Source organism: Myotis daubentonii, chromosome X (genome assembly GCF_963259705.1).
Source record: "Myotis daubentonii chromosome X, mMyoDau2.1, whole genome shotgun sequence".
Taxonomy (NCBI): Eukaryota; Metazoa; Chordata; class Mammalia; order Chiroptera; family Vespertilionidae; genus Myotis; species Myotis daubentonii.
Window position 1 is genome coordinate 106,401,968 of NC_081861.1, and position 23,083 is coordinate 106,425,050.

A 23,083-nucleotide genomic window follows, 5' to 3' on the forward strand; every position below is an offset into this window, starting at 1 on the left:
ATATTTGTGTTGTGTCAGCTGCAATCCTAAAGGCTTTGCACACTGGCCAGGGAGCGTAAACTCAGTAACATCTATTAATAGGACATATGTTCATTTTACAAAACTATAGAGTAATACAATTTCACTAAAAAAAAAAAAACAATCTACAGTGCAACAAGCCATTTCTGAAGAGTTAAGAAAATAAAATGTAGAATTTGGCAGATTCCCAATGTACGTATTTATAATATCACAGAATAATAAATGTTGCTGGTTGTAATGTTAACTACTTAACTAGCCAGAATATATTCAAGTAATCAGGACATTCTTTTTTTGTTTGTTTGTTCACATTTTTATTGATTTCAGAGAGGAAGGGAGAGGGAGAGAGAGATAGAAACATCAATGATGAGAGAGAATCATTGATTGATTGCCTCCTGCACTCCCCTTACTGGGGATCGAGCCCACAACCCAGGCATGTGACCTTGATCGGAATCGAACCTGGGACACTTCAGTATGCAAGCTGACACTCTATCCACTGAGCCAAACTAGCTAGGGCAGGACATTCTTATTTATCAACAATCATAGTTCCTTTCTGATGTTCTACACAAAGAGTAAGAATACAGAATAATGGGGGGGGGTAATTGAAGTAGCAAATGTAAGAATCTTGAGATTGTGTTGTATGACAGCAAATATACCATAGACATGAAAAGCTTCAAAAAAATAAAGTTTTACATATCTCTCCTTTTCATATGTAAAACTTTAGACAATAAAATAAATAAATAAAAATTAAAAAAGAAAGAAAATAAAGTGCCAAGTCATAACTTCATTAGCTTAGATTTTGAATTAGCTTAGATTTTAAATACCTACATCTTTTAATGTGATAATGTTTGGGTGTTGTCCATAGCGCATCAAAATTTCAATTTCTTCTGAGGGGTCTCTCTTACTTTTGTCAATAACCTAAGAAATAAATAAGACAAATCTCAGAGGAAAAGAAATTATGTTCTTTGTCTAAAAATTAATGGTATATTTTCAATTTGATTATAGTTTTGAGTAAATGCTTAAAACTCAAGAATGATGCTTGCCCCATATTATACTCTAACAGTTAAAAATGTCCTATAACTACAACAATAATAAAAAGACCATTTTCTTTAACATTATAGTCCATGTAATTAAAACTACATTAGCTCATAATATGATCCAAATGTAACAGTAATTGTTACAATTACTCAATGTTAACATAGTACCTTAAAATAAAACTATTCAAAAGCAAGACATTCATGGAATGCAATGCTTCTACAAAATAAAGTCTTGGAAAGAGATTCAAAATGAAAATATTAAGTCTTTAGAGGTTTTTCTCATTTTTTCTTTGCAATCTCCACTAGCCCCACTGAAAAATGGCCATTAGTTAAGTTACATATATAACCCCAAAAAAGGTAGGTTCAGGGACAATACCTTCACTGCAAATTCCATCTTGGTAACTGTATGTATGCATCGTTTGCAAACAGAATAGGAGCCAACACCAATATCTTCTTTCAACTCATATACCTCACCAAATTGTGCAGCATTTCCATTTATCTGTGTGTGTTTTTAAAAAAATACTGAGAATAATGAAATATTTGCACATTTTTATCTTCTCTTCAAAATTTATACAGGTTGGGGCAAAAGTAGGCTTATAGTTGTATGTATGGAAAATAATCTATAATAATAAAACCATAATATGCAAATTGACCGAATGACCGAACAGCAGAATGACCATCCAGACGACCTTCTGGATGGAGGCAGCTGGGGCAGGGAAGGCGGGAGGCGGTTGGGAGGCAGCTGGGGCTGGGAGGCTGTGAGGAAGCCGAAACTGCGATGGCCTACCCTTTCACAAATTTTGTGTATTGGGCCTCTAGTACAGTAATCTATCTATGTAATAGAGGAATATGCAAATTAGCTGGGATGCCATAACATCACGACCGAACAGCAGGGACCTGAGGTTGCATGGTGCCTGGCTGGGGCAATGGACCTGAGGCCACAGCCCCTGCCCAGCAGGACTTGACGGGGGACCTCAGGCCATGCCCCCCACCCAGTGGGGTTTGACGGGTACCTCAGGCCACTCCCCTTGCCCAGTGAGGCTTGACAGGGGACCTCAGGCCATGCCTGCCCCCTGGTGCTGGGCCAGGGGACCTCAGGCCAGGACCCCCACCCCACGAGGCTTGATGGGGACCTCAGGCCATGCCCTCCACCCCAGTGCTGGGCCAGAGGACCTGAGGCTGTGCCACCCACCCAGTGGGGCTTGATGGGGAACCTGAGACTGTGCCCCCCACCTGACGCTGGGCTGGGGGACATGAGGCTGCGCCTCTCGCCCAGAGGGTTTTGATGGGGGTGGGGCTGGCCGGTTCTGGGTCTTCTGTGTTTTTGAAGCTCATGCGGGTGGTGGGCGGGGACTTGACTCTAGGTCCCGTGGAGCACCTCAGACTCTGACAGGAGGGAGATTTTCATATACATTTTACTAATTTTCTTTCATCTCTGACACTTCTATTATAGAGAAAGTGCAAATAGAAATATTAAAATATTTCCTCTAATTAATTCCCTTTTAATGTGCATGAATTTCGTTCACCGGGCCACTAGTAAATAAATAATAATACAAGAATAAACTCTATGTTTTTCATACTCACAACTGTAAGCATACCTTTGCACCAACCTCTATTCATCCTAAATCTTTAAAAAATCATGGATAATCCATTATAGAATTTTTATCAGTATGTATAAATGGCTTAACCAGATCTGAACTGACCCTAAATTGTAGGCTTTCTAGATACCCAAAGACAACACAATAAATAAACTAGCTTACATACCACCATTACATTTTTTTTGCCAAAAGAGATTACATAAGTATAATTAAATGTTACTATTATCTGCTTTATTTAAAAACATATGGAAACATCTTTAATTCATTATTATACACAGAAATAAATGAAGTTAAACTATTATAAATTAATTAAAAATAACTGAAGGAAATAATTATCCCTAAACTAAATAATCTAATTAAGTGGAATTTACCTGAACAATTGGTAATACATCTGCACTTGTGATAGGGGTGATTTTATATTCTTCTGCAATAGAAGTTGAAACAAAGCTGAATCCTTTGAAGAGTTGATGAGCATTAGCACTGGCTGGCAAACCAGGAGAATCTAATATCCAAATAATTATATTTAATTAGAATTATACAGATTTCTGTAATATAAAATGTCAGCATTTCTTTGAATATAAAATAATGAAAACACAAAAAACATTAAATGTTACCATCAGACATACTATATTATTTATTTGATTTATTGTATATTATCTGTCTCCCCACACTACTAAGCAAACTACATGTGGATTATAATTTTTGTCAGTTCGTTCACTGCTGCCTCCTCACTGGTGAGGACATTTTTAGGTATTAAACATTTGTTGAGTTAATGTATAAAACAGATTCCATCAAAAGTAAACCTCATTAAATTCTAAACTGTAAGAGTCAGAGTGATATATCTCATGTCTTATCTCCTATCCCTGACCCGCTAATACATTATCATGAAAAAGACTTTTAAAACAAAACAAAGAAACCTTTTATCCTTCACTCTAGTCCCTTCTTCTCTGATAAATATTTCCCATTTAAAGGATGTACTTTAAAGGTGGGTGCCCAAGCAAAGCTATATGTGGAATCCACATTTTCATGAGACAAACCAACCCTTTGAAAACATATAATTCATTTAGTTTTTACTTAAGAAGCAAGTTTACTTTTTAAGCATCTAATTGAATAAAAGTCCTGATGTTACACATGAATATGCATTACCTTTGGGTGTTTTTGTAGTAAATTCAGGATCAAAACAAAAAGTATCATCTGGTTTTCCAGAAGCAGGTTTGAAAGGAGGTTGAACTTCTCTTTTATATAATTTCTAGAAGCAACAGAATAACACAAAAACATAGTAACACATTAAAAATCATTATACTTTGTAAGGGAAACCAGAACATAATACAGAAGAATCACAATTTCATAAATGGAATTTCAACTAGCTTCAGATACCTGTTAATTAAATTCTAAAATATTTGAGAAATAATGTACAGAATCAAGTGACACCTGGAAACACATTAGTGATGCCACACATTACATTTACAAAGAATAATGATGTTGGGTTTTGGATATCAAATATTGTCTTCAATTTTTGCTGGTAAAATAATCATACAGAATATGTTGCAATGTTAACATGGAGAAATAACTAACACTAAAATATTTCAAAATTAATAATTAAACTATTTTCAATAACTATTTACTTCACCTAAATATTTTGTTTCATTTAAAATATGCATTAAAGCTTCTGCAGAGCAAAAGAAACCATCTACAAAACAACAAGAGAACATGGAAGAACATATTTGCCAATGTTATCTCTGATAAGGGTTTAACCTCCAAAATTTATAAGGAACTCATACAACTTAAAAAGAGGATAAACAATCCAATAAAAAAATGGGCAAAAGACCTAAATAGACACTTTTTAAAAATGGACATACAGAAGGCCAAGAGACAGAAAACATGCTCGAAGTCACTAATCATCCAAAAGATGCAAATGAAAATGACAATAAGGTATCATCTCACACCTGTTAGAATGGCTATCATCAACAAATCAACAAAGGATAATTGCTGGCAAAAATGCAGAGAAAAAGGAACTCTTGTGCACTGCTGGTGGAAAGGCAGATTGGTGCAGTCACTGTGGAGAACAGTATGGAGTTTCCTCAAAAAATTAAAAATGGAACTCCCATTTGACCCAGTAATCCCATTTCTAGGAATATATCCCAAAGAAAACAGAAACACCAATCAGAAAGGACATATGCACCCCTATGTTCATAGCAGCACAATTCACCATAGCTAAGATCTGGAAACAGCCTAAGTGCCCATCAGCAGATGAGCGGATTAAAAAACAGTGGTACATCTAAACAATGGAATACTACACTGTGGTAAAGAGAAGGAACTCTTACCATCTGCAACAACATGGATGGACATGGAGTGCATTATGCTAAGCAAAATAAGCCAGTTGGAGAAAGATAAATATCACATGATCTCATTCATTTGTTGAATATAATGAACAACATAAACTGATGAATAAAAATAGATCCAGAGACAGAGAAGCATGGAACAGACTGTCAAACCTCAGATGGAGGACAAGGAGGGTGGGAGGGGAGGGGTAAGAGATCAACAAAAGGACTTGTATGCATGCATATAAGTATAAACAATGGACCCAGACAGCAGGGGCATGAGGGTTTGTGCTGGGGGGGTGGGAGTGGGCAGAGAGAGGTTAATGGGAGAAAAAGGAGACATATGTAATACTTTCAACAATAAAGAATTTTTAAAAAATATGCATTAAAGTTATCATCTAGGGTTCTTATTATAGAAATCCAAAATTTAACCTTGCCATACCATTTAAGTTCCTAAAATTGATATATTAATGAAAGATATATAAAATTTTGCAATATATGAACATCTAATGTTCTGGGCAAATCTACATTGTTTTAAAAGCTCACAGACCCGCCCTAACCGGTTTGGCTCAGCGGATGGAGCATTGGCCTGTGGACTCGAGGGTCCCAGGTTCGATTCCGGTCAAGGGCATGTACCTTGGTTGCGGGCACATCCCCAGTGGGGAGTGTGCAGGAGGCAGCTGATTGGTGTTTCTCTTCATTGATGTTTCTAACTCTCTATCCCTCTCCCTTCCTCTCTGTAAAAAATCAATAAAATATATTTTTTTAAAAAAGCTCACAGACCCACACAGTAGTAGAAAATTAATAGAATATTATGTAAAGTAATTTTATTTTCATTTTTTATTAAATTTAATGGGATGATATTGATCAACATGAACATATAGGTTTCAGGTGTGGGTTTCTATTGTTATAAGATCTGTATATTGCACCTTGTACCCATTACCCAAAGTCAAATTTTCTCCTGTCTCCAGATATTAGGACACCCTTCCCCTCCCAACACCTTCCCTCTGGCAACCACCACACTGCTATTTGTGTTCACAAGTTTCAGTTTTATATCCCGCACATTAGTGAAATCATATGGGTCTTAGCTTTTTGTGACTGACATTTCACTTAGCACGGTATTCTCAAGTCCATCCATGTTGTTCTTTCTTATGGCTGTGTATATGTACCACATCTTCTTTATTCAGTCCCCATATTCCAGGACACTTTGGTTGTTTCTAATGTCTTGGCAACCATGAATATTGCTGCAATGAACATAGGGTTCATATGGCTTTGCACAAATATGATTTCGAGTTTTTTGGGCATATACCCATCAGAGAGAACATTGGGTCATATGGTAGCTCAATTCTCATTTTTTTGAGCATTCACCGGAGTGCTTTCCATAGTGGATGTACCAGGTTACATTCCCATCAGAAGTGAATGAGTGTTCACTTTTCTCCACAACCTCTCCAACACTTGTTATTGCTTGTCTTATTCAAAAAGGCCACTCAAACAGGTGTGAGGTGGTATCTCATTGTAGTTTTGATTTGTATTTCCCTAATTGCCAGTGAGGTCGAACATCTTTTAATATATCTATTGGCTGTTTGTATGTCTTCTTGGAAGATGTTTTTTTATAGCTGCTCTGCTCATTTTTTGTTTGGGTTGTTTGTTTGATGTTGAGTCTTATGAGTTCTTTATATGTTTTAGAAATGAAAACCTTGTTGGAGCTACTATTTGCAAATATCATATCCTATCTGGTTGGCTGCCTGTTTGTTTTGTTGTTGTCAGTTTTTGTTGTTGTTGTGGTGGTGGTGGAGTTGTTTGTTTTTTTTTTTGCTGTGCAGTAGCTTTTTAGTTTGATATTTTTGCCTTTACTTCCCTTGCCTTTGGGGTCAAGTTCATAAAATGTCCTCTAAAACCCAGGTCCACAAATTTGGTACCTAAATTTTCTTTGATGTAACTTATTGTATCAGATCTTATATTTAGGTCTTTGATCCATTTTTAATTAATTTTTGTACATGGGGACAAAATGTAATCCAGTTTCAATCATTTACATGTGGCTTTCAAGTTTTTCCAGCATAATTTATTTACTCCATTGTGTGTTCCTGGCTCCTTTGTCGAAAATTATCTGTCCATATACATGCGGATTTGTAGCTGGGATTTTTATTCTGTTCCATTGATCTGTTTGTCTATTTCTCTGCCAATACCATGCTGTTTTGATTATTGTAGCTCCATAGTATAATTTGAAGACAGGTAGCATGATACCTCCAGCTTTGTTTTTTCTCAGGATTGTTTTGTCTATTCGGGGTCTTTTGTGGTCTGATGATTTCTCCTTCTATGTCTTTAATAACTGACATTCTTATTTTGATGGGGTTGCATTAAATCTGTATATTGCTTTGGGAAATATGGGATGAACTATGTTGGTTCATCCGATCTATGAACAAGGAATATTTTCCCATTTGTTGTTTTTTTTCAATCTCTTTTAATTATGCTTTGTAATTTTTAGTATGTAGGTCTTTCACACTCTTAAGTTTATTCTTAGGATTTTTTTTTTGGTTGCAATTGCAAAAGAAATTATTTTTATTGTCTTTTTCTGATGTTTTATTCTTAGTATACAAGAAGGCAATGGATTTTTGCATATTGATTTTGAAACTTGCAACTTGACTGTATCTGTTTATTGTTTCTAATCTTTTTTTGGTAGAGTCTTTAGAGATTTCTATATACATCATGTCTGCAAAAAGTGACAGTTTTACTTCTTCCCTATTTGGATGCCTTTTATTTCTTTCTCTTGCCTTATTGTTGTGGCTAGGACATCAAGCACTATGTTGAATAAGAGTGGTGACAGTGGACATCTTGTCTTTTTCCTGATCTTAGGGGAAAAGCTTTCAGTTTTTCAGCATTGAGTATGATATTAGCTGAGGGTTTATCACATATGTCCTTAATTATGTTGAGGTACTTTCTTTCTATTCCAATTTTATTGAATGTTTAAATCATAAATGAATGTTGTATATTATCAAATGCTTATTTTGAATCTATTGATAAGATCATATGAGTTTTATCCTTCCTTTTCTTAATGTGGTTCAGTACATTGATTTATTTGCATATGTTGAACCATTCTTGTGCCCCTGGCATGAACCCCAGCTGATAGTATTATTTTTTGATGTACTGTTATATTTGATTTAATAGTATTTTGTTTAGGATTTTTGCATCTGTATTCATTAGAGATACTGGTCTGTGCTTTTCTTTTTCTGTGTGTTATCTTTACTAGGATTTGGTATCAGGGTTATATTGTTCTCATAGAATGTGTTAGGAAGAATTGCCTCCTCTTTAATTTTTTGAAAGAATTTGAGGATAGGTTTCAAATCTTTGAATGTTTGGTAGAATTCACTGGTGAAGCAATCTGGTCTTGGATTTTTTAAAAATATATTTTATTGATTTTTTACAGAGAGGAAGGGAAAGGGATAGAGAGTTAGAAACATCGATGAGAGAGAAACATCGATCAGCTGCCTCCTGCACACTCCCTACTGGGGATGTGCCCGCAACCAAGGTACATGCCCTTGACCGGAATCAAACCTGGGACCCTTGAGTCTGCAGGCTGATGCTCTATCCACTGAGCAAAACCAGTTAGGGCTGGACTTTTGTTTTTTGATGGGTTTTTGATGGTTGTTTCCATTTCCCCACTAATGATCAGTCTATTTAGATTTTCCAATTCTTCAAGATTTAGACTAGGAATCCTATCTAATAAAGAGGGAATATGCTAATTGACCCTCATACTGTCAAAAAGATGGCAACACCCACAGCCAATAAGAAGGGGATATGCTGATTGACTTCCCTGCTCTCAAAGATGGCAGCTCCCACAGCCAATAAGGGAATATGCTAATTCAGTGTTCCACCCTGAAAGATGGTGACGCCCACAGCCAATAAGGAGGGACTATGATAATTGACTGCCCCCCCTCAAAGATGGGATGTGCCCACAGCCACAAGATGGCAGTGCCCAGTCCCCTCAGCCCCACCAGGGTGGCAGGTGCACAGCAAGCCACTCCGCATGCTTACCTCTGGAGACCCCCAGTCCCCTCAGGCCCCCAGCCACCCAGGGCCAGCCTGAGGCACAGGCAAGCCTAGGATGGTGGCTGCCCAGCCACTCAGGGCCACCCAAAGCTCAGGTAACCCGGGCCAGCCAAGACTTGCGCTACTAGCAGTGGCAGCAGCAGAGGTGTGATGGGCCGTTGCCTTCCCCTGATGGCTCCCAGACTGTGAGAGGGGGCAGGCCGAGCTGAGGGACCCCCCTCCAGTGCATGAATTTTCATGCACAGGGCCTCTAATGTTATATAATTCTAGCAACTTATCCATTTTCTCTAGGATATTTAATTTGATGGCATATAGTCTTTCATAATATTCTATTATGATCCTTTGTATATCTGTGATGTCTCTGTTGACTTCTCTCTCACTTCTGATTTTGTTTATATGGGTCTTTTCCTTTATTTTCCTTTGTGAGGCTAACCAGGGGTTTGTTAATTTTTATTAGTCTTTTCAAAGAACCAGGTTGTTCTTTGTTTATTAATTTTTTGAATAGTTTTTCTTTTCTCTATACTGTTAAATTCTGCTCAATTTTTTATTATTCCCTTTCTTCTGCTGACTTTAGGTTGCTTTTGTTCTTCTTTTGTTAGTTCTTTAAGCTGTGATGTTAGATTATTTACTTGTGATTTCTCTTGTTTCTTGAGATAGGCCTATAATGATATAATCTTCTTTCTTATTATTGCTTTTGCTGCATCCCAGAAATTTTGATATGTTATATTCTTACTCTCATTTTTATTTATATATCTTTTTATCTCATATTTTATTTCTTCTTTGATCCAGTCATTTTTTAATAGTATGTTGTTTAATATTCACAGATTTTGGGGTTTCTTTACTTCCTTTTTGCAGCTGATTTCTAATTTCAGGGCATCATGATTAGAGAATATGCTTAGCCCTAGCTGGTTTGGTTCAGTGGATAGAGCGTCGGCTTGCAGACTGAAAGGTCCCAGGTTCGATACCAGTAAAGCGCATGTACCTGGGTTGTGGGCACATACACAGTAGGAGGTGTGCAGGAGGAAGCTGATTGATTTTTCTCTCTCATCGATGTTTCTAACTCTCTATCCCTCTCGATTCCTCTCTGTAAAAAATGAATAAAATATATTTTTTTTAAAAAAGAGAATATGCTTAGTATGATTTCAAGCCTCTTGAATTTGTTGATGCTAGTTATGTGATCCAACATATGGTCTATCCTTGAGAATACTCCATGTGCACTTAGGAATGTATAATCTGATATCCTGAGATGAAAGGTTGAGTTAATGTCAACTATGTCCATTTGGTCTAGTGTTTCATTTAAGGCCAATATTTCTTTATTGATTTTCTGTTTGGTTGATCTGTCTAGAGCTGTCAATGGAGTGTTAAGGTCCCCACCTATGATTTTGTTTGGATCTGTTTCTCCCTATAGTTCTGTGAGTAGCTGTTTTATATATTTCGGTGGTCCTTGGTTGGGTGCATATCTATATTATAAAAGGCCTGTGGCCGTAATGCCATAATGACCACAGAATCAGTCACCCAGAGGTGCATTGATGAGTCTCGTGGCACCGCAGGTCTGGGGTCCCACCTCATGCGGCAGGTCTGGTGTCTGGGGTCCCATCTCACATGGCAGGTCTGGGGTCTGGGGTCTGGTCCCACCTCGTGCTGTGGGTCTGGGGTCTGGGGTCCCGCCTCATGCGGTGGGTCTGGGGTCTCACACGAATTCGGCTCACATGGTGTGGCCCATAGGCCCTATTGCAGCAAGGCTGGTGGCCAGCAGGCAGGCAGGTCAGTGGGCAGGTGGGCACGGCGAGGCACATGGCTGCACGATTTCGTGTACTGGGCTTCTAGTATGTTAAGGAATGTTATTTTTTCTTCATGTAGTATTCCCTTTATTATTATAAAGTGTCCACCTTTGTCTCTTGTTATCTTGAAATCGATTTTGTCACATATACATATGGCTATAACTGCTTTTCTATAGATTTTATTTGCTTGGAGAATCATTTTCCACCCTTTTACTTTGACCTACCTTTGTCTTTGCAGCTTAGATGTGTCTCTTATAGGCATCATATGGTTGGATTTTGTTTTATTTATCCACTCTGCTATTCTGTGTCTCTTTCTTGGTGAATTTATACTATTTATTTTACCGTTAGGGTAATTACTGACATATGAGAATGTCCAATAACCATTTTATCTTTTGTTTTCTGGTAGCTCTGTTCCTTCATTGGTTCTTTTCCTTTGTGTTTCTGTCTGTGTGTTTTTGTTTGGTGGTATTCCATACTTCTTTCTTCTGTTTCCAAATTTTTTAAAGCTCTGTCCTGTTTTGGGAATTTTGTGTGTGATTACCATTAGGTTTCTAAAAAGTAAAGTTTCATATATACCTTAGTTTGTTTTTTTAAGTGCATCTCATCTTCATGTTCCTATGCCAGCTTAGACTTTTACCCCCTCCCCTTTTATGTTTTTGTTCTCACAAATTATGCCTGTTTATGCTGTAAGTTTTTGGTGATCTTACTCATAGTGTTGTGATCTTACATTCTTTGTTTTATGTACAATAAAGCCCTTGAGCATTGCCTGCAATGGATGTTTTCTGGTGATAAAATTCCTCAATTTCTGTATGTCTAGAACATCTTTCTTTCTCTTTCATATTCTAAGGAAAATTTTGCTGAATATATTATTTGTGGCCAGTAATTTCTCTCTTTCTGGCTTGTGCCTATTTGCTCCCACTCTCTTCTGACTTGTATAGTTTCTGCTGAGAAGTCTGATGAAATTCTGATGGGTTTTCCTTTGTAAGTCCCTTCCTTCTTTTCCCTGGCTGCTTTGAGCATTTGTCACTGGTCAATAATTTTTGACAGTTTTAATATGAAGAGCGCTAGAGAGGACCTCTTTGGATTGAGGTAACTAGGTGCTCTATTTGCTTCTTGGATTCAAGGATCTAGTTCTTTCCATAGGTTTGGGAAGTTATCATCCACTATTTGTTTGAATAGACTCTCTGTTATTGCCAACTCCCTCTCTTCCTCCACTGAAATGCCTATTATTCTAATGTTGCTTTTTCTGATGGTGTCAGATAGTTCTTGTAGACCTCTTTCATTTTTCTTTATGCTCAGGTCTCTCTTTTCTTCCCTATGAGTCATTTCTAGATTCTTCTCTTCGATATCACTAATTATTTCCTCCATCTGGTTGGCTCTGTTTTCTATGCTCAGTACTTTACTCTTAAATTCATTAATTAATGCTTCATTTCTAGGATTTCTCATTGGTTCTGTTTTAAAGTTTCAATCCCATTGGTCAAGTACTTGTTTTGTTCATTGATTTGTTTTCTGAGGGCATTAAATTCCTGTCTATTTGCTCACATTCTATTGAGTATTTTCTGAATTGCAATCTTGAAATCTGGCATTTATATCACATCTTTCCATGTGTCCCAGTTTGCTTTTGGGAGGTTTTCCATTTTCTTTCTGATCATCCTTGTTACCATGATTATTCAGGGTATTTGCTGTTCTCTTTGCCTAGTCATTTATATCTGTCCATATTAATGGCGGACAATAACTTCCTCTGAAGAGGCTTTTCTACTATTTTCTAGTAGATTGTGCTGAATTGCAAGAATTTTTAGCTCTGTGATATCCTAGTCTTGACCCAGGGTTTCCTTAAGACTGTACATCTGTAAAGCTTGGAGGGTGGGGTTTGTTTTGTCCTCAACATAATGGCAAACCTTATCTCCCTGGGGTCCTGCCCCAAGCACCCCACCTGGGGGTCATTACAGAGGGAAATAGCAGTTCTGCTGAAATAGATCTTGGTTTACAGATAATGTGATCCTTGACCCAAATCCAAGAGCAAGGGAAAGAGAATTTGGGGAGTCCAAATGGCCACAGTGCTCTGTGATTCTATTTCTTTGTCAGAAACACCACTGTTCTGCCCAACATTAGAGGGTTACAGAACAGAACCCAGTGCTCTGTTAGGCATCTCCTCGCTGCTCTGCCTGTTGGACTGCACCCTGCAATTCTCTGTTCCTCCAGGCCACAGGCAGCGCCTGCAACCACTGGGTTCCTCCCCTCTCCAGGATACACTGCAAGCTCCCCGCTGCAGGGCTATATCTGTGCTTTCCTCCCTTCTCATATCCCAGTTTATTCCCGGTTGCCCACCTTTAGATGTTTCTATGTGCAGGTCTCTCAAGCAGGCCTCTGTATTGAGCAGGGAATTCTTTGTTGAATTATAATTGGTTTACTTGTTGTAATTTCACTGGGAGAGGCCAAGGGGATCTCTCACACTTCCATTTCTCTTATGTCCACAATTTTCATTTATATTTACATAAACATTCCAGTCTTTTTTATTTAAATTAAGACCAAGGAATATAAACTGTTTAGATAAAAATGATGGAGCCCAGACGGTGTTGCTCAATGGTTGAGCATCAACCTATAGATCAGGAGGTTTCCTTTCCATTCCCAGTAAGGACACATGCCTGGGTTGCTGGTTCGATGTCCAGTAGGGGGCATGCATGAGGCAGTCAATCAATGATTCTCTCTAATCATTGATGTTTCTAACTCTCCCTCTCTCTTCTTCTCTGAATACAATAAACATGAAAAAAAGAATGATGGAAAATAAAAATTTCCAGTTTCTCTAGGTATTAAAAAAAAAAAGGAAGAATAGAGAAGCATCACAAAAAAAAATTACAAGGAGTTACAAGACACCAAAAGAGGCATGCGACAGATATATAAAAGGGAACTCATATGTACTATGTAATTGAGTGGCGATTTAGGGAATTAATACTAATGACTTCCACAAAAAGTAAAAATAGCCTTCTAAAACATGTTCCATAAGCCAGATGTAACAATGATTTAATCAGTTAATAGTGGCCCTCTGTATATGCCTTAGAATTTAAGAGATTTTTTTTTCTTTTGAAAAATATTTCAATACCAATAATAGAACTAGAAAATAAAAAAACCCCTATGATTACTGATAGTATATAAAATACATAAAGCAATTTGTAAAACAGACAACAAAATGGGTTTTTCTAAGAAAAAAATATTAGTTTAAGAGTTGCACCTTTAGCCCTAACCGGTTTGGCTCAGTGGATAGAGCGTCGGCCTGTGGACTCAAGGGTCCCAGGTTCGATTCCGGTCAAGGGCATGTACCTTGGTTGTGGGCACATCCCCAGTGGGAGTGTGCAGGAGGCAGCTGATCGATGTTTCTCTCTCATCGATGTTTCTAACTCTCTATCCCTCTCCATTCCTCTCTGTAAAAAATCAATAAAATATATTTTTTTAAAAAAAAGAGTTGCACCTTTAAAAAATTCTTTATAAGACTAAATAGAAATTTGCATGTTTCTATTTTCATGTTCTTTCAAAATTTAGTGAAATATCTGTACAAAAACATTCACTTATTAAGAAATGTAATTTTTCCTAACACATGACAAAGAACCAATTGAAATTAAATAACATCTTAGATTCTTTAGAACTAATTTTCTATAAGAACTGCTCTATCATTCATCCATTTTCCCCTTTCTCTTCCTCCTCTACATTCTCCAACCTAGAATAGGGGAGAATTTATTTTACCTGTTAGCACATACTTAACAGGTAAAATAAATAAGAAACAAAAACTTACTAAATATCATCCCCACATTTACTGGTTTCATGTAATTTTACTTAAAGCTGTAGCATATCATAACAATTACCTTGAACTATAAGATGTGTGGATGAATTTGGAACAACACAGATGGATACTGAGGGTTATACTAAATGAAATAAGTCAGATGGTAAAGGACAAAACCTTAAAATTTCATTCATAACTGAAATATTAAAAAATGAACAAAACAACAAGTTCATACATACAAACAACCGATTAGTGGTTACCAGAAGGAAAGTGGGTGGAGGGGGAAATGGGTAAAGGGGTTTAATTATATGGTGACAGATGGAATCTAGACTTTTGATGGTGAGAATGCTATAGTGTATACCGATACCAAATTATAATGTTGCATACCTGAAACTTATATTAACCAATGTTGCCCCAATAAAAATAATCCCATACTAGTAAAACAAATGAATTTAGTTAACCAGCAAAGTCAATATGTTACAATTTACTCTTCAGCGTTTGCTCATATTAAAGTTACTCAGTAACAAATTTTCTAGTGAACTTACATTCCAGTCAATATTTGCAAAAAAATGATGTCTTTTGATTTCCTCAACTCCTTCTGAACCTATAAAAACAGAAAGACTTTTTAACTGGTGTAATTTTTTAAAATCTTTATACCTGGCTTTTAAGCTGTGATCTATAAAGAGCAATACACACACTTTATCGATTCCTTGTAGTGAAAGGTTTAAGACATCTCATATGATCTTTTATTATAATTGCTTCTTTCAATTTAATGTGAAGCACATAGAACAAAATGAAATATTGAAATCCTTCCAAATAGAATCAAAATCATGTTTAATACAATTTTGAATTTAGGTACATTTTCTTCATAGTTGAACCTATGACCTCATATCTATAGGTCAAAATAAAAGTACAACATAATAAAGTGATATTGAAATTTTAACATAAGGTCATAAATAGGATAGATGAAAGGACTACATCTGGGCCCAGGGTAAGGCTACCTGAAAGTGGCCAAGTAATAAGTTATGGAAACATAATGTTTACATTTAATAATATTGGAAGGACAAAACAATTATCTTCAAATATCGATAAAGATTACCTATACAATTCTGTTAACTATTTCAAAAATGAATGCATATGATATATAATTATATATATTAAACAGAAATACTGAATAACTAGACCACTCTATTTTTAAATCATAGACATACAGAATTTACTGGAATCATTGCATATACAAAATGCAAAGTTCTAGGGATAAATAGATAGCAGCAGTAAAAGAACTTAAGTCAGAAAACATAAAGTAATAATTATCATCCCAAAGCCTGCAGTATATTGATATAAAAGCTAAGAAAATAAGCAATACCCAATCTATTTGCTGGATTCCTTTTGAATAACATCCTTAGAAGACTTTGTGCTTCAGCACTAAGAAACTGAGGCATTCCAAGTTTTGCTCTGGAAAAGAAGATTTTAGAAAATTTCATTAAAATCTAGCCACACTTCTAAATTTACAAATTTCAAAAATAATTTTAAAGAATATTTTCACAGTGGTAAATAATGTCCCCCATAGCATAGGAGAAGGGAATAAGACAGTGTGGAAAATGTTATTTTGTGTCAATTTAAATCCACACGTTTCTCAAAACTGAAAGCAAGAGCACTTGATAAAACCCAGCACCCATTTATGCTAAAAACTCTCAGCAGAGTGGGAATAGAGGAAACATACCACATATAATGAAGGCCATAAAGAACTAACCCACAGCCAACATCATACACAATGGGCAAAAACTACAAGCATTTCCCTTAAGATTGGGGACTAGACAGATATCTGCTTTTAGCACTCTTATTCAACATAGCAGTGGAAGTCCCAGTCATAGCAATCACACAAGTAAAAGAAATAAATGGCTTCTAAATTGGAAAGAAGTAAAACTGTCCTTATTTGCAGATGACATGATACTATATATAGAAAACCCTAAATACATCACCAGAAAACTACTAGAACTGATAAATGAATTCAGTAAAGTAGCAGGACAGAAAATAAATATTGAGAAATCAGTTGCATTTTTATGCACCCAAAAGGAACTATGAGAAAGGAAAACTAAGAAAACAATCCCATTTACAATTGCTTCAAAAAGAATAAAATACTTAAAAATTAATTTAACCAAGGATGTAAAAGACCTGTACTCAGAAAATTATAAGACACTGGAGAAAGAAATTGAAGAAGATACAAATAAGTGGGAACATATACCGTGTTAATGGATAGCAAGGATGACCATCATTAAAATGTTCATGTTACCCAAAGCAATCTACAGATTGAATACAATTCCTATTAAGATACCAATAGAGTATTTAACAGAACTAGAACAAATATCCCAAAAATTTATATGGAATCATAAAAGTCCCCAAATAGCAACAGTGAGTGATCTTGAGAAAGAAGGACGAAGTTGTATGAATTATACTACCTGATATCAACTATATTACAAGGCCATAGTAATCAAAATAGCATGGTACTGGCATAAAAAGAGACATCTATCACATGATCTCACACATAAGTGGAAATCTAAAGAACAAAATAAACTGATGAACAAAATAGATCCAGAGACATAAATGCATGGAACAAAGTGTTGAATCTGAGGGAAGATGGGAGTGGGTGGGTGGGAAGGGATTAACAAAAAAACTCATATGCATGCATGTATAACTCATGGACACAGACAATAGTACTAGTATGGTAAAGGCCTTGGGCAGGGGGCAGGTGCAGGCTAGAAGGGATCAATGGGGAAAAAAGGGACATCTGTAATACTTTCAATAATAAAGATAATTTTTTTTAAAAATAAGAAATAAAAACAGTATAGAACAATGGAACCAAATTGACAGCTCAGAAATAAATCCACAGCCGAAACCGGTTTGGCTCAGTGGATAGAGCGTCGGCCTGTGGACTCAAGGGTCCCAGGTTCAATTCAGGTCAAGGGGATGTACCTTGGTTGCGGGCACATCCCCAGTAGGAGATGTGCAGGAGGCAGCTGATCGATGTTTTTCTCTCATCAATGTTTCTAATTATCTCCCTTCCTCTCTGCAAAAATCAATAAAATATATTAAAAAAGAAATAAATCCACACCTTTATAATTAATTCATATTTGACAAATGAGACAAAAGCATACAACAGGCTTAAGATAGTCTATTAAACAAGTGGTGCCTGGAAAATTAGAAGATATATGTAAAAAAATGAAACTATACCACTTTATTACACCACACACAAGAGTAAACTCAAAATGGACTAAAGACTTAAATGTTAGTCCAGCTGGCATGGCTCAGTGGTTGAACATTGACCTATGAACCAGGAAACCAGGAGGTTGTGGTTGGATTCCTAGTCAGGGCATATGCCTGGGTTGCAGGCTCAGTCCCCAGTGTGGAGTGTGCGGGAGACAGCAGATCAGTGATTCTCTCTCATCATTGATGTTTCTATCTCTCTCTCCTCCCTTCCTCTCTGATATCAATAAAAAATATTTATTTTTTTAAAAAAACTTAAGTGTTAGACTTGAAACCCTAAAAATCCTAGAAGAAAACGCAGGCAGTAAAATCTTGTACATTTCTCATAGCGATATTTTTTTCTGATATATATCCTTGGGCAAGGGAAACCAAAGAAAAAAATAAACAAATGAGACTACCTCAAACTAAAAAGTTTTTGCACAGGAAAGAAAACCATCAACAAAATGAAAGGACAACACACTGAACAGGAGAACTTATTTGCTGATACATCTGCTAAGGCTTTAATAGCCAACATTTATAGTGAACTTACAAAATGCAAAATCAAAAAACAAACAACACAAAACAATACAATTAGAAAATGGGTGAAGGAATTGAATAGACACTTTGTCAAAGAGGACATATAGATGGCCAATAGACATATGAAAAGATACTCAATGTCACTGATCATCAGAGAAATGAAAATTAAAACCACAAAGGGATATCATATCATACCTGTTTGAATGGCTATCATCAACAAATCAACAAACAACAAGTGTTGCTAAGGATGTGGAGAAAAGGGAACCCTCGTGAACTGTTGGTGTGAATGCAGATTGGTGCAGCCACTATGTAAAGCTGTATGTAGTAAACTCAAAAAATTAAAAATGGAACTGCCCTATGACCAATTGATTCCACTTTCTGGGAATTTAGCTGAAGACACCCAAAACACAAATTTGAAAAAAAAATGTGCACTCGTATGTTCACTGCAGTATTATTTATAATAGCGAAGATTTGGAAGCAGCCCAAGTGTTCATCAGTAGATGAGTAGATAAAACAGCTATGGGATATTACTTGGTCATAAAAAATGAAAAGGGAAATCTTGTCTTTTGGGACAGTATGGATGGACCTAGAGAGCATTATGCTGTGAAATCAGTCAGAGCAATACAAGTATGTATGATTTTGCTCGTATGTGGAACCTAATGAACAAAGTGCACTAATGAGCAAAATAGAGACAGACTCATAGAGAGCAGGCTGACAGTGTGGGGCGGGGCTTGGGGTGGTGGTGAAGAGATTGAGTGAAAAAAGAAAAAAGACTGGAAAAACTCATGGACACTGACAACAGTGTGGTGATTGTGGGAGGGGTGGGGTGGAGGTAGAAGAGCATATAAGGGGGATAAATGGTGATAGAAAAAAATAATAAAATAAAGAAAAAACTGAAAGCAAGAAATTCTTCCCATAAGAAAATAACGTAGTGCTTACACTTACTTTAATATCATATTCATGGTCTCATTTCTGTCTTTACCTTGAAATGGCAGTGTACCAGTAAGCATTTCAAACTAAAACAAACAAAAACCAAACAATCAATTTAGCACAAGTTAGAGACTTGTAATACGTGATCATCAAATCATACAGGATCTGCATGACAGTACATCAAAATAGGAGCAAAAGAACTAAGTCACTTAAGGAAGTATACTTCTGGTACCCTACTATATATAACTCAATTGGTAGATGACTTGTAGCAAATGAAACCAACCAATTTGTTTCAGTCCTGTTGGATTTGGTTAAGTTACCAAAGAAATTTGGAAATAAACACATTGTAGAAACAAATATATGCTTTTAAAGAAAGCAATTGAACTGACAAAGGAAAGTAAAAATAAGCATAAAACCATTTCAAATTCATAAATGATCAAGAAAGATTTAACCATTCTTGCCCTGGCTGGTGTTTTTAGTGGTTAGAGCATCGGCCCATGCACCAAAGGGTCCGGGATTTGATTCCTGGTTAAGACCACATACCTAGGTTGTAGATTCCATCCCTGGCCTCAGTTGGGGAGCATTTGGAAGATAACCAATTGATGTGTCTCTCTCAACACACTCTCTCTCTCTCTCTCTCTCTCTCTCTCTCTCTCTCTCTCTCTTTCTCTCTCTTTCTCTCTCTCTCTGCCCCCCTCTCCCTCCCTCCCTCCCTTCTACTATCTCTAAAGGGCAATGGGAAAAAAATCCTCTGGTGAGTATTAACAAAAAATGTTTTAACCAATCTCTTTCCCCTCACTTCTCTAAAAACATAAACCAAAAGAAAAAGAGAGAAAGAGAGAGAGAGAGAGAGAGAATACACACACACACACACACACACACACAGACACACACACAGGAATAATTTTAAAAAAAGAAAAACACTGACACAGTTGCACATATCATAAGGAAACATTTTCCCTAAGAGATTTAATTGCAATGCACACAACTAGAAAATTAATTATGCTATAAAAATACTATGTCTACAAATAAAGATCATCATGGTTCATTAAAATGTTTTATATACCTAATACTAAAATCTTAAACAGATTCAATAATGGCTTTAGCCTCAGTCCTCTGTTCTTTTACGAACTACAACCTTAGTTATTAGCTTATCCATTCATTCTCTCCTATACCCTCATGACTCTCAAATCTTGTCCAGCCTCAGTCTCTCTCAAGCCCCAGTTTTGCCTTCCATATTGATAGTAAAGTTTCTCAACTGGAAACTGAAGAGGTAGCAATGGGAATCAAAAAAGAGAAAAAAGAAAGCAACTGTGGTATAAGGGGATCATCTCTCTCAAGCTCCAGTTCCCCACCCCCAAAACTTTGAAATGTCTTTAACAAGCCCTGGAAAGGTAGCTAAGTGGATTAGAGCATGGTTCCAATACGCCAAGGTTGCTGGTTATATCACTGATATAACCACCAAATGAATGAAGAAATAAGTAGAACAGCAAACAGATCTTGTTCTCTCTCCCTCTTTAACTCCCTATCTCTGTCCCCTTGGGAGTTTGACTGTGAGACCGGGAGTTCAATCACTGGCTATGATGTGCACTGACCACCAGGGGGTGGCACAGAACATGGTGGGTGACCAGGGGAGGTGGTAGGGCACTGAGAGAGTGAGGGAAGGAGGAGGTGGGGAGGCAGAGAGGCAGGGGGAACCATGAGGTGGCAGCGGGAGGCAAGGCGGGGAGGTGGGGAGGCAGGAAGGCGGTGGGGGGAACCACACAGTGGCAGTGCTGGCAGAGAGGGAAGAAGGAGGCAGGGAGGCAGGGAGGAGGAGAACCTGATTGGCCCTGATTGCTGGCCAAGCCTAGGGACCTCTAGTATTCTATAATCTTACAATTGTCTTGTAAGGAGACCTTGTTGATTTTCCTACTTCTAGATTCCTCCATTTACAATCTACTTATATAATTCTGTCCAGGCTCATCTTCTTAACATTCATGTATTCATGTTTCCTATAATTACCATCCTATTTAAGAATATGCAAAAGTTTCCTGCTACAAAGAGAATTGCATGCAAATGCTTAAGGTTTATAGCCTCATTTCCTCCACTCTCACCCACATTCTTCAATACTACCCTAGTCAACAGGTTCTCCTTGCTAATATGATCACAATATTATCCTTGGCACACAGCTATTTACATTTTATCCATATTTCAGGGCTTAGTTTAAGTTCTCACCTCCAATTTTCCTATGTCAACTTATATTAATTTTATCCTGAATTCCTAAGGTACTTTTGGGCAATTTATTTAGCTACTCCAATTGTTTCCCAATTGGACAGTATGCATTCTTAGGTCATGGAAAATGCCAAATAATGCACTTATAGTCTGTTCCCACACAACTGCTTTCCCTAAATGCCAGTTTTTTAATGGGTACTTAATATACTGATGTGTCATATTGAGTGTTATGCAGTGATAAATAGGCAAAATATATTATCAAGTTTCAAAAGCAAACTATTTAATTCAATAGCCATTCATATATCATCCTAATTAACACTGCAAGTTATATGCTAAATCTTATACCAAATTAGTTAATCAGGATGTCAGCTGTAGTAGGTATTGAGGAAGACAAAGAGTAGTATAGCACATGGTTGCACTCCTCAAAAGGTTTATAATTTTTCTAGGGACATGCTTGAAACAATCCTATCTACGTATATAAAATCTCTGGGTGGGAAAGGAAGTCAGTACTGCAGGGGTTGTCTTGGCAATGGCTGTGCCCTCCCCCCAGCTGTTTCCTGGAAGGGTGGGGTTTGAGACAGGAACCCGCTCTGGGAACGTGGAGGCATATTTTTCTAAAGTGTGCCGTGCCAGCACAGCCAAGGGTGAACCTGAGTGGGGGCGGCTGAAAGGCTTAGAAAAGACAGACAAGAGAATGAAAGCTGGGTCTCAGTGGGAAGCTGCTTCTCTGAGACAGCGACCACACCCACAGCTGTGCCTTTATTTTATAGCAGATGCTACCAGGCAAAGTAAGGGCGTGACCAAGATGTTTACAACATTCTCCTGGGTTTTAATCCTTCTCAACTACATGCACCTGAACTCTATCAAGCCTACATCACTCAGGCACAGGGGCCACGTGTTCGGACCATAGGTTCAAGCTTACAACTACAGCAATTGGCTATAATTGTGCTGGGAAGGCCCTGCCCTCCAAGCTGGGACTTGAACATGGCAATGAGAGGACTGTGCCCTCTCATCAGTCCAAGGCTTGAACCTGTCCAAAACACTGTAGCGGCTCCCCACAATGAAGGTTTAATACTGTTTCTTTGTTACTAATGTTGTGGCCCCAGCCCATAACAAAGAAACAATTTCTGGAGGATGAGGCCCAGGAATCAGGATTTTAAAAAGATTCCCAGGTGATTTTAATGTGCAGCCAAGGTTGAGAACCACTGCTATAGATAATATTAAAAATATATCCAAATGTGCAATTGTTTGTCCAAAAAATGAGCATGTTCAAAAATTAAATGAAGAAAATTTGGAATACTCGATGGAGATTTTCACACATTTTTGAGTGATGATTCCATTGACTCCACAGATGATGCTGAAAAGGAAAATTTTCCCATCGAATTTCTTAATAGTATTACTCCTTCGGGAATGCCGTGTCATAAATTAAAGTTGAAAGTGCGTGCAATCATCATGCTATTGAGAAATCTCAATAGTAAATGGGGTCTTTGTAATGGTATCAGGTTTATTATCAAAATATTACGACGTAACATTATCAAAGCTGAAGTATTAACAGGATCTGCAGAGGGAGAGGCTGATCTGATTC

The 23,083-nt window shown here is 37.2% G+C and overlaps 1 protein-coding gene across 3 annotated transcripts in view; it reads right to left on the bottom strand.

The window, feature by feature from the left end:
* Window positions 1-23,083, bottom strand: part of RPS6KA6 (ribosomal protein S6 kinase A6) — a 207,397-nt gene that overhangs the window by 58,030 nt on the left and 126,284 nt on the right. For 2 of the 3 annotated variants that reach the window (XM_059678453.1, XM_059678454.1), the window contains 7 exons: window positions 19,300-19,370; window positions 15,941-16,029; window positions 15,120-15,178; window positions 3,797-3,899; window positions 3,022-3,152; window positions 1,429-1,551; window positions 844-933 (listed from right to left, as the gene is read on the bottom strand). In XM_059678453.1, the coding sequence (XP_059534436.1) occupies window positions 844-933; window positions 1,429-1,551; window positions 3,022-3,152; window positions 3,797-3,899; window positions 15,120-15,178; window positions 15,941-16,029; window positions 19,300-19,370 (666 nt within the window). The remainder of the gene's footprint in view (window positions 1-843; window positions 934-1,428; window positions 1,552-3,021; window positions 3,153-3,796; window positions 3,900-15,119; window positions 15,179-15,940; window positions 16,030-19,299; window positions 19,371-23,083) is intronic. The other variant, XM_059678455.1, reaches the window with a different exon arrangement.